General features: G+C 49.2%; 3 protein-coding genes across 3 annotated transcripts; 1 reads left to right on the top strand and 2 right to left on the bottom strand.

Annotated features, from left to right (window-relative positions):
* Window positions 1-1,845: 1,845 nt before the first annotated feature.
* Window positions 1,846-3,032, bottom strand: F4807DRAFT_464690 (adenine phosphoribosyltransferase; the record flags this gene model as incomplete). The annotated part of the gene is made up of 2 exons (XM_048002169.1): window positions 1,846-2,000; window positions 2,453-3,032. The coding sequence occupies 2 exons, from the start codon at window positions 3,030-3,032 to the stop codon at window positions 1,846-1,848; spliced, it is 735 nt and encodes a 244-aa protein (XP_047849923.1).
* A 4,922-nt stretch (window positions 3,033-7,954) lies between these two features.
* Window positions 7,955-10,619, bottom strand: F4807DRAFT_471078 (uncharacterized protein; the record flags this gene model as incomplete). Its single annotated transcript, XM_048002884.1, has 3 exons — window positions 7,955-9,010; window positions 9,059-9,948; window positions 10,095-10,619. The coding sequence occupies 3 exons, from the start codon at window positions 10,617-10,619 to the stop codon at window positions 8,437-8,439; spliced, it is 1,989 nt and encodes a 662-aa protein (XP_047849922.1). The 3' UTR covers window positions 7,955-8,436.
* Window positions 10,620-10,728: 109 nt separating this feature from the next.
* Window positions 10,729-11,366, top strand: F4807DRAFT_284217 (uncharacterized protein). Its single transcript, XM_047994723.1, has one exon. The coding sequence runs from the start codon at window positions 10,837-10,839 to the stop codon at window positions 11,260-11,262; it is 426 nt and encodes a 141-aa protein (XP_047849921.1). The 5' UTR covers window positions 10,729-10,836; the 3' UTR covers window positions 11,263-11,366.
* The last annotated feature ends 805 nt before the right edge of the window (window positions 11,367-12,171 follow it).

Here is a 12,171-nt window from a genome sequence, read left to right as displayed (position 1 = left end):
CTACATAGGTACCTAGGCATCTTGGATACCCGGAGACGGGGTTAAGAACTTAACCTACCTTCTAACAACGTGTTTTTACCCCGCGTAGGATGAAGCATATGAATTCTAGATGATCCTCAACCCACGCCAAGATGCAATCCTCCCAGACTATGAGACAACTCATCGCTAGTCTCGGCTCCGGGCGCTAGGAGAGCAACTATACCGTTGATCTACAGACTCCCACCAGCGCTTCACACCACGATTAGGTAATACAAATGCTAGTAGTTCTGGGGAAATATGAGAAGCGCCCTAAACGAAAACTACCGGCACGTACAGATATTACTGTTCGATATCAATCCGCGTGAACGTATTCGAGAGAGGATGGGCTCTGAGATTTTTAATTTGGGACCTACCTAAGCAAAGGAGAATGTTTAGTTCGAAGCCCTCTCGAGGCTCACCAATTCGCAACAAGATAGTCATGGGTAGCCAAGTAAAGAAAACTAGCCGCAATTCAAAAGTCTCGCCTTTAGGTACATTCAAGCCTTGGTTAGTTTTCGTGCGCTCATAGGTACCTACAGTACCTATGCACTTCTCGTCACGGTCGTAGCACCTGGATCATTGCTTAGCTATGTATGTTCGACCCACGGACCTCGGTCTATGGTTCATCTCAATAGATGTTTCTAGCACCGAGGTATTAATGGAGTTCGATTCTTGCTGTACCCCACGTTTCTCTCCATGGTCTTGGAAAGTGTGAGTGAAGTATGCGGGTCTAAGACCCTGAAAATTCTGTGGCTGAGACCTGTATTTGTATCCAAGACAATGATATGAAAATCATAGAGCTGTTGCGCCATGCTGCCGTCTAAGTATATCTAGCAATAGTCTAACTAGTAGAAGCTTTACTGACTCTAGTGTAAGAGATATACAACTACCTGGATACCTATAACACCCATCTTGGACATATAGATACCAGGACCTATTTTAATAGGTACCATTCTTATATAGGTACATGAACGAAGGCAACGTAGTCAAAGACATGGTCTAGCCATGCTCTTTTTTTTTTTTTTTTTTTTTTCCCTTAGCAGGATCTAGGCGATGAGAAAATACATGGATCAGCATGAGAATAAACCTTCATTCATACACCTAATAACTTTTAAGCTACATAGAACCCGGCTATTGGATTTTTCGATACCAAAAATATCTGGGTCCTTGACGTGGGCTAAAAATAGTAGTTCGTACGAAGTAATTTCAACGACGGCAATGCGTTAGAAATTTATCTAGTTGACAACTACCAAGCTTGATTTCTATTGTAACAATCCAACACGAGAATTAAACGGTGGTAAATTTTAATGTAACAGCGATATTATCTTGTGATGATATGATTATGGCGAGAATTTTTATGGGAAGCACCTAGGTACCAGATAGCTACTTTAACAACCTGCCAACTTTGGGTTGTTTCTGAGATGTTTGTGATAGGTACGTTAGACAATGCGTATTCACGGGAATTGGAACCAAGCGGTCTATTGAGATTAGGATGAATTACGGAATTATGACTCTCTATGAGCAAATCATGTAAAAACAGAGATTCAGTATCACTGGTGTTGTTCGTGTTCCATTAACGCCGTAGCCAATGCAACCTCAACCAGCTTTCCCCACCCGTGATTATGGTTGCGCTGAAGTACGTAGCAACCGGATAGCGCCTTCTAAATCCGCCCGACTATCCAATAAATTCCGAGAGGCATCTATCATTAGATTTAGAATGGTAGAATGTTTAGAAATTTGTGAATTATTTTTGTCCTCTTTCGTGTATCTGGGGTTGGAGCCTTTGACGTAGAAACCAGGAATGATATGGCAAATGTTGCGCGGAATCTATTCTTCTTCATCGTGTTCGACGAGGGTGATGAACGGCTTGTCACCTAGCAGCGCCTTGCCCTTGAGATTTGTGATCTCAATCATGAAGAGGTAACCCATGACCTTAGCATCGGAGAGCTCCACGAGTTGGCCGGCAGCGGCAGCAGTTCCTCCTGCGTCATCGAGTCAGTCGAGAGGACAGGCTGAAAGAGGAGCTAGCAGATAAACAAGGAAATTGCGCTAGAGACTGGCTATAGATGATATTCGTCTAGTGTTGAATGCGGCACTAGGTCTGGTCTATTCGGATCCTCTCTCACTTGCATGTGAGACTTGTTGACGCGGCTTGAGCCAACTTTGAGCCGTATATGACTTATGCAGGCTTAGTCGTGAGTAAGCCTTAGGATGGTGGTACTTTTCAGCACTGCCACTATCTCCTGCCATACTCCTACTAAACACCAGGTGGAAGTGCGGGATTAGAAGCAGACAAACTGCTTCCATGTCCATTGATACTTCAATAGAAACAAGCAAATTTGGGTATAAAAAATGAAATGGAAATGAGTAGACTTGTATCTCAAGCAGCTAAAAAGATATGTGATAGGAAGACGCAGACAAGGCTTCCACTTACCAGTAGCAATGATATCATCCACTATCAAGCATGTTTGACCAGGCTTGATGGCATCTAACTGCACCTGGAACTCGTCTTTGCCATATTCTTTCTTGTATTCAACAGTCCTGCATGCGCCTGGCATCTTGCCCTTCTTGCGGACTGGGACAAATGGACGGCTGAGCCTCAATGCAAGTGTAGGCCCAAAGAGGAAACCGCGAGCTTCCAGACCCACTATGACATCTGGAATCTGGTCGCCGAACCGCTCTCGGATCAAGAGGACGAGCACTTCTAGGAGTGACTCAAAGGCGACTGGGTTCTGGAAGATCGGTAGGATGTCGATGAAATTTATACCGGGGATGGGAAAGTCAGGTACGAATCTAAGCGCGTCGATGACCAGTTTCTTAGCAGTCTCAAGCTTCTCCTGCTCATGCCCAGTCAGGGCATTTACCGATTGACCGGCGAGTTCGGTGGTACCGGCGGCGGAGGAGGCGGGCTCTCGTCGCGAGGCATCGGTTATGGAAGATGAAATGATGCTTGGCTGACTTGGGTTCGTTGCCACGGAATCAGCGGGGGTGTCGGTGGTGGATAGACCGCTCATGCTGAGGAAGAGAAAAGGAAAGGAGAGAAGAAGAGACAGCGAGGAGTGAGGGCGGGCTTGGGCGATATGTGTACCGACGGAAAAGATAATGCGAGAGAAAATTTTTGGGGGTGTGGCACGGTGGAAGGGCCAGGATGAGAGTAGAATGTAGAAAGACGAATAGGATAGGCAGAGACAAGGCACAAGCCCAGCCAAGTCAGACAGGCAGGCAGAGACAAGGTCGCTTTAGACGTGACCGCGGAGTATGCGCAGGGGGGCGGGATGGGATAGCAGTAGGTAGGTAGGAGGTGTAGGTATGTAGCCTGCTTGCCGCCAACCTGGGTGGTAGATAATAATAACAACAATAATGAATGCAGCCCTAGTTAGGAGGTCTGTGAGATGTTTCTATGTATGGATGTATGGATGTATGTATGTGTACAGTACAGTACAATACAATCCGATATTGGGTAGGAGGAATAATAGGGAGGGAGAAGGGATAGGAGGGAAAAAAGTGAGACGGTCGCTAGGAAGACAATGATGTTGCTAAGACGAAGTGGAGTGTCCAATAGAGAGTGGGATGGAGTTGAGCTCAATTAATTTTTCTTCTTCTCTTAACTGTGCTCTTTCCCTCTTGAATTTTTTTTTCTTTCTTCTTTCCATGGAGGGGTAGATTATCTTAGAGAAACTAAGCGCATTGTACCGCAATAGTAAAATCTACTTATCTTCCACAAGTAATAGTATCACTTCCGCATGTACCCTATAATGTACGATACATACGGAAACCCACCGACCAACTAGCTGGGGACCCTAAGGCAGGTCTAAAGCAAGCTTAAATGATAACCCACTTACCAAGATAGGCAAAGGTACGAGATAACTGGGAAGGGGGGATAAGAGAAGGAAAGGCCTACCTACAAGGTACCCAGGCATATAATTGCCATCTGCAACAACACTTGAGCATATATCGGTGTAGAAAAAAAAGAAAAAGGAAAGAAAACTGCTTCAGGAGATTTAATTAAGAAGGTACCTACACATACACCCATACACACAACTACTTAGGTAGGTACACAATCAGGTACACATATAAGGTAATATCGAGAACGAATGATGAACCCCTCAGCCCCTCGCGTGGGTGTAGCAGGTGGGTGGTGCAGGGGTTTTCTGTATTTTTCTCGGTGCTCTTTTCTCACCATGCAAAAACCCCACTACCTCCTGATGCCACCATTGTGACCATACCGAACGAAGAACTAGAACGTATGCAGAGTTGGCCGCGTTATCAAGGATTGGCCTCTTCGCTGATGGCTTGGTTTCCGGCTAACGCCGTACTTTTATTAGCATCTATTAGAACCTGCGTTTACATAATCATGTACAAAGAATCGGAGAGTCGGTAAGAGATCAATAAGCCTTATATCACTCCCAGAGGTGTCCGCAAAAGCGTGAGCAGCCACGCATGTGCATGCGATGTAAGGCAGCTTAAGCAGCTAAGGTCGGGAGAGAAGAAATCAAGGAATGCTCAGTCACATCAGGACTTTAGACAACAGACGGCTTGTTACAGAGTTTCTGCGATAACATATTGAAACCCGTAATAGATTCCTTCTAGAAGCATTAGAACGTTGAAACCCTGCAAAGAAATAGGATGATCAGGGGAAAATGTGTTACGACCTGGACGGGAAACTGGTTGAAAACGGGAAACACCAGAGTTTTACATAGTAATGTCGATCAACGGCATATCAAAAGATTTGCCACCTTCCTAAAGAATTATTTCGGTCATTGAATAGGCTTACCGTAGGAATTCTTACAGTTGTGAAACTGCTTGTATACTACTCACTTGTACATACGGACAACACATAAATAGCCTAGGAGGTGTCGATATGGGGGCCTGAATGGAGGCCCGAATGGCACACTATCTTGCTTAAGAGATTTGAGCACATATCATATATCACAACAGACAAGCTATCAAAATTCTTTTCTTTAATTATTATTAATGACAACTTATAACTTACATATATGTAACTCTTGGTACTTGCACTTATAGACACATATAGACACATGCCTCCCAAGGTAGTATATCCAGGTTACGAATTTTTACAGTACCCATGAAATATCACATACATTACTAAATCCATTGGACGCATGTAGGTAGTATAGAAGTACATGTCTAAGACTCATCAGAAATAGTATGCTTTCCTAATATACTTAAACAAGGAATAAGGTCAGGGATTAACAAGTTAAGAAACGACTGCCCCGCCACGAGATTCACAAGAGGTTTTGGAAATCGCGATTCGACTTCTACCAAAGTTTTTTTTCGGCCAAACCCCACACTTCGTTTCCCCAAAAGACTTTTTACATTCATTTTTTCAACAACAAAGTCTCCTTTCGACCTTTCAAATTGTTTCCCAGCTCGGCGGCCTGAGAGGTCTCCTCGAACCCTGACTCATCGCATGCTTCCCCGTATGCACATCCGGTTTCTTCCATAACCCACCTATGTACATCAATAGCACTTGAGGCATGTATTCGCAATCCACTTACAACGCTATGGTGGCTCGTACAATCCTGGCCCAGTTCCGTCTTTGACACGGCCTTGGGTTCTTGGCTACGTCCCCGGAATACATACATAATTGTTTCTATGAAAAAGCCCCCAATCGCCACATCGGCCTCTCTGTGTGGAGCAATTGATGAGGTGATCGAGGTGATCATTGACTAACAAGGTGCTATCGATGCTCCCCGAATTCGTCTCGTCAACTGCATCTATAACGTCCCGGGATCCAGTTACATAGTAGAGAATGTTTCGAAGGATCCCATCCAGGCTGCCAGGATCGCAATGACCCCTTTCAGCCTTTGAGCATCACTAGAGCCAATACTACTTTGTACACCTACATATGCCTAGACACATCTTGTACTTTCACATCCACCAACTAGGCTCGTATCCCGCTAATCGGCTGGGGCTTGAAGGACGCGTTGCGCCTCAATCGCCATCCGCTTCTCGTCTAGTCAAATCAGACCTAGCCGTTAGTCCCCGTTTCGATCGAGGTGGTACAACGCACTCCGGCTCCTGCAACCACATCTCTTGCATGCTCTCAGCAACCGAGACAGGGGATCCAATGTTGTGACCAACATTTGATGCTGTAACCACACCACTGTTCACTCACATGTTCGAACTTGGAGTTGTGATAGTTTCCGTCGAAACTCCCAGCATATGTCGAATTGTTCTAGCCGGGGAGGACACCCGGATGATTGGACGCCCAGCGTCTAGAAATTGTGACTGTCTAAGTCTCCTGGCCAGGTCCTATTTTCTCGAAACGCGTCAAGAATTGGGTCAATACAGCCTCGCACATAGTAATTCGCCGGTTTCGCCGAATCACCTTCGAAACTCAGGCCGCGATACTTGCGCTAAATTGAGCTTCTAGGTTTACCTATTCTTCTTCGCGTAAGCCGGCCGTACTCTGTCCTGGATTTGGCCGTCGTCCAGATACGGGCTAATAAGCATCGGCTCGTGTTCCTGAGCAAGGGACTCTGATAACGAACGAGTCCCTTAATTATTTTGTCAGCCACCACACCACTCTTTTAATTCCCAATTCCCAGCCTGGCTGACTGTCCTACACACCGACGATTTCCCGATAGAAAACGGCAAGCCGTGCTCTCACAGTCTATGAGATTCTTACAAGCCGCAAGCTATATGACTCAACTTTATGTAGTCACGACGGTTGCGGTTGCCTTGGCCCATCTAGACATTACCGCCTAACCTTTTGTGGAATCCCGGCATGTTGAAGACGACATGGCCGTTGTATCATTCCGTGATACTACAACCCACTTTCTGAAGTTCTAGTTGGGCCTTCAGTATCCGCGTGGGGCATTCAACACTTATAGCCATATGCGAGGGTACGCGACCTGCATTGGTTTCACCTCAACGTCCTGTATATGCATGGAATGCTTTGTCCAGCGTTTCAGTACATTCCCCCCAGTCCCCCGCATGTTGAGGCATCTTGACCGCGCCTTTCTTATTATCCTATTTGTAGATATGCCGGGGAACTGGACCATAAGCAGCACAAGTTAGTCATCGCGTATGTTCACCGCCAGTCTCCGGGTTTAGTTGAGTAGATTTCCCTGGTTGATCCATGAACCTCTTCTGACTGGATCGGAAGACGGGAAGATGGCGAAGGGTTTCGAGCATTTTCCAGGTTGCCGTAGCAAGCTGAGGGTAAGCGTTGACGACCGTAGCCTTGCCAAAAGACGACGTCGTCGTTAGTGGATCTGCAAATCTGTCGATCATCTGGAACGACACATCATGCCCACTCATCAGCCTTGGGGTGTTCTAGGCTTTCACTAAAAAGAAGAGTCGAGATGGTCGTACTTATTCGGTAAATGCTCTGCTCTCTTGCTGCAACGGTCTTGTCTCCCGAGTTGAGATACACCGTCCCGGAAAATCGATCTCGTCACTGCCAGGTCTTGATTATTATTGACAGGCGCCACCCGCCATATCGGAGGGGTGCACAGCATGATGCAATCGGCCGATTCAGACATAACGCTAATATGGCTTCATTTATACCTGCTTTTGCTGCCGTGCATATATGACCGATCCGAATCTTAGGAAATATCCCGGATAGGTTTAGGCGACCGGAAGCATCCTCGGATGTGGCCATGAAGCAGATATCACATACTCAGCTACACACACCTCTTCGTATTTGCCGGCCCCCCTAATATACTAGAATAGATGGTGCTATGTGGGCGATACGTCGCCAAGCTTCTTCGCGCTCGTCCGGCCGGCTCTACGTACTCCACACTGCTCTCACGACTTTTTCGGCCTTCAGAACTGGTACACCGGGTATGCAGTATTTCGTGCATCATGATACCTCCCCACCAATGAATCACTCCACCGTGATGCAGAGATAAAGGTACTGTAATCGAAACTAGACTCGGACAACCCTTTAGCAAGCTTTTCTTCCTACCCTGCGGACGTGTCCATTTCGCCTTAGGTCTTCTCTCTTCCAGGAATGCAGAAACAATCAGAACATATGCATCTTCATTTCGATCCACGTCACTGCACACCCTCTCTGCGCAAGCCACAGTAAAATTATAGTAAAATTTGATTAGCAGTCAGGGGATATCTATTCTACGGTATTTGTTCTAAAAGGGTATCATCTACTCCGCCTTGGGCACCTCTGCATAGCAACTGAACGAGGAGCAACAACTGAAAGCAAACAAGACGCCTACGGCCTGGGATACAGACCATTGCCTGACAAAAGAATCCAGTCGACCGAGCACCACTGATTCCCCAGAATCTGTCATTGATAAGATCCTATCCGCTCGCCCTAGACTTCGAAGCGCGCGCAGCATTCGCTGGCCACGCTTAACCGAGCTGCAAAAGTCTCTGGGGGCCACCAATCCAGACTCTCCACATCAATTCAACAAAGGTTCCTCTACCATCCTGTCACCGAAAGTGCAATCGGATGATTGAGAACAGCATACTCTGCAATACATGCAACATTACGGCTACGCTCGTAGGTAGCAGCTCCGGCCACACAGCTAGGTCCATCTTCCCCTCGACGCTGGCGTTGACTCCAAAGATCCACCGAATTAAACCTCTGAGAACGATTCCGGCCGCCAACTCACAAGCCCAAGTAATCATGGACGCATAGAATGTTAGTTCGAAGTCATACAATTCATCGGGGTCGTCAAAGGCGAAATATGGATATACGTCTTTGTTCGCCCCGAAGTGCAGCACCAAGATGCTCCCTAGGAACGTGAGCATGCTTACATTCTCAGCTAAGAAGCGGATGAAGACGTTTCTGGTGCAGATCTTCTGGTACGAGGCATACGACTGGGTAGTCAATCCTATCATCGATAATACGCGGTGATAAGTTTGCGTCATAGTTACCGGGGTAAGAATGATGAGGAAGCCGGACGAGAGACCTTGGAGCCAGATAAATTGAGTGGGTGAACGAAGGCGCGCGTATAGCGCGCGAACGTAGGTTTGGTACGTCAACATGAAGTAGCTGTTCATTCTGTCAGTGGGATTTGAGGTAAGCCGGCGAGCCCTAATGGAAACTTACAGCTTGAAGATCCAACTCAGGGGATAGCTCCCTACCCGCTCCCCTTCCGTAGCACCGAGGATCCAACCCGTAAGCGCGTCCAACAGGTGGACCGTCACAACCCAACTGTAGACATAGACGATCGTTTCGAAACTGTTGTGCGGCAGCGTCCGTAGATAGATCTCGGCGTACGCCTCTCCTATCAGGTAGGCGAGCAGGCTAATGAAGAGCGCAAGGCAGAACCACACGAAGCGCACGAAGCTGGCGGGCAGCCAACGGCGTCGTTGCATGAATGCCGGCATGGTTGGCCGTGACTGGTCTGCGATCTGTAATGCAGCGTCCGGATCGAAAGAGGTCCTAGCTCGACTCATCCTCCCTCGACGCCGATTAAAGTCTCGGGTAGCTGAAAGCGTGTCCGACTTGCCGGTCCACCACGAACTCGTGAATATGCGCTGGGTTTCGCTAAGCGAGTTCCTAAGACCCAAATGACGCTCGTGCGTCATCAGGATGCAGAAGGCAATAGCCACGGGCATGGCCATGATGACGAATGTCCAGCTGATCCAGGCCGTGTTGTGGACCGTCAGGTAGCGCGCCTCCGGAATCAGATATACGGGGATCGGAGCCGCGAGAGAGATAATCGCAATGAGCGAGACGGTCAGGGGGAAACCGAGAGTCGACGGCCACCAGTTGAGGGAATAGAGGTTGAACACTTTAGTAATCCAGATCAGAGCCGTTAGGTTGTAGAATCCGTAGTATACCAATAGGAAGAACCAGAAATTCACTTGTACGCGCGCCTCACCGTGACCAGGTGCCCTGTGCTGAGAGGAAGGAGAGTCTGGCACGGGCTTAGATTCGTGCGAATTCGGCGGGAAGGCATATTGCGGGAACGGGATCGCGCACCATGCAACTGCCTAGATAAAGCGTACATCGCGCATCCGTTAGCCTTCATAATCACACCACAATAGTCGAACTGTCTTTGCTACGCTATGCCTCCTTAAAAAGGCGCCCTAGCCGTAGAAGTCGTAGTAATCAAGAAATACCCCGGATTGCGACTCACCAAAGCAGCGGGAAGGAAGACCAGAACTCCCCAACGCCTCCACCAACTCTCGACCACGCGCTTGACGGCCGTCTGCCTAGGCGCAACCCACAAGTCCCTCACGCTCCGACGCGACAACCTCGCGAACCGACGCCAGGCCCGCAACGCCCTCCTCGCCACGTTCGCACACCTCCTGCCGTTACCCCCATTACTATCATCGTTACCCACTAACCCGTCATCGCCATCATCGTCATCGTCGTCGTCATCGTCATCGTCTTCCCCCGAATCAGAATCCATGCCGGCGATCAGCAGCGCGCCGTACCCGACGTGCACGCTGCCGCGGCCGCCGCCGTTCGTGGATAGCAGGCCGAGCTGCGGCGGTTGCTGTTGCGCGGCGGAAGAGGCGCCGACGCCGAAGCCGACGCCGGACCGCGAGGCGGTGGGCACGGCGCGGAAGCGGCCTAGAAGCGGCGAGGCGTCGCTCGCGTGTTGCCGGGCGGCGCGGCCGGTCTCGGTTCCGGGGATGAAGGGGAAGAAGTCCGGCATCGTTTGGGGTTTGGGATTTGGGAATTTGGGGTATTTTGGATGGGGGGGGGGGCCGGCTTACGGGTACGGGGTACGGGGGGGACAGCCCTGTGCTACTTCTGACGACTTGTTTTTTTTTTAAGTTCACTAGCGCACCTAAACGTCTAGATGTGTGGTACCCAACCGTATACCTACCCTTCCCCTGGTAACCCAGCTGGGCGCCCTAAACTTAAACTTTATGGGATCGTGGCTCCGAGGCGCCGCTATTTCTTCCTCTTGCTACCTCCTCTTTACTCTCCTTGCTCCTTCGACGTGGGCGCCCCCGTCTTGCTTGTTGCTTAGGTCTTGGAACCTATTCGTGGCGACCGAGGCGAAAACGGAAACGCGGGTTCGGGCGGCGGCGGCGGTCTTGGCTTGGAGGAGACGAGACGGCGCACATGACGGGTTCGAAATCCTTTCGGTGACTGTTATCGCGGGATTGGTGTTGGTCTGGTCCGGTGATAAGGGACCGAGACGAGGCGGGCAGGCGACGGGGAGAGAGGGGATGGGGTGGGATGTTGGTAAGACTGGCGCCTCCTTGTTCGTACTTCGTATCGCTGGTAACAGGATTCGCGAGGACTCGCGAAGCGGAGGGGATACCTATAGATTAAGTGACGTGAGGTAAGGCGAGGCGAGGCGAGGTTAGGTTGGCTGGGTCCGGCGGATTAGGCGTCGCTAGAGGATAGGTGGTAAAGCCGAGAAGTGGTATGGGAGGAGGGAAGTACGTAAGTGAGGAGAGGCCGAGATAAGTGTTGTCCTGGCGAGCTCGTGATCTCGGTTCGCTGCAGGCCCTGGTATATGCGTCCGGCTGCGCTGCGAGCTGCTGGTTGGGTTACCCTACCGCCTTCCCTACCTGGCGGGAAACGGGTTGGCACGTGTAGGAAAGGTCGTCGATGTGGTGTCTCAAGCGGCAAGGCAAGGTAGTCCTGTAGCTGTAGGCTGTAACTATGGTAGGTTCGGAACGGGCAAAGCGGAGGGAGGAGGAGGGCTCATGCGGTGCCGTGCATGTGGATTGTCGCTGCAAGAAGGGCAGGCGCGTGACGATGACGCTACAGTAGGGTGCGGTACCTGTGTACATGTCCCTAAGTGGGTCGCTAGCGCCGAACTGAACGTTGAAGCTCTGTGCTTAAGCTCCTGTGGGGCTGCTTGATTTCTCTTCCTTCGGCGGTTTTCCCCTTCCTCCTCCAAGAATTTCCGATTTTGGGAGTCGGGGAACTTGAGAATTGCATCGTTCGCCCATCCAATCCCATTTTTGCGAATTTAAACTCGTTTTCTGTTGGTCGGTTTCTGTACCTATCAAGGAGACTCAATGAGACCTATTCTCTTGATTTCTAGCACGTGGCTCAGCTATAGGTAATCTGATTTGAGGGCCGTTTATGGTAGTACCTAATAGGTAATTCATTAAAAATCTTGGAACTCAATCGCAAAGAGCTACCTCTTGATCTCAATCTCGGAGCTTCGTTTCACTGTCCTGATAACTCAGTATTCCTGTAAGACACCAAAGGCATTATAACTAATCCGGTCCCGGTAGAAT

The sequence above is a fragment of the Annulohypoxylon truncatum genome, assembly GCF_022578515.1.
Source record: "Annulohypoxylon truncatum strain CBS 140777 unplaced genomic scaffold F4807scaffold_43, whole genome shotgun sequence".
NCBI classification, from domain to species: domain Eukaryota; kingdom Fungi; phylum Ascomycota; class Sordariomycetes; order Xylariales; family Hypoxylaceae; genus Annulohypoxylon; species Annulohypoxylon truncatum.
The sequence above is the reverse complement of the archived record's forward strand: the minus strand, read 5'-3'. Positions and strand labels throughout refer to the sequence as shown.

Excerpts from the sequence above, each read along its gene's own strand:
- F4807DRAFT_284217 (XM_047994723.1), top strand. The coding sequence starts at position 10,837 with ATGGGATCGTGGCTCCGAGGCGCCGCTATTTCTTCCTCTTGCTACCTC.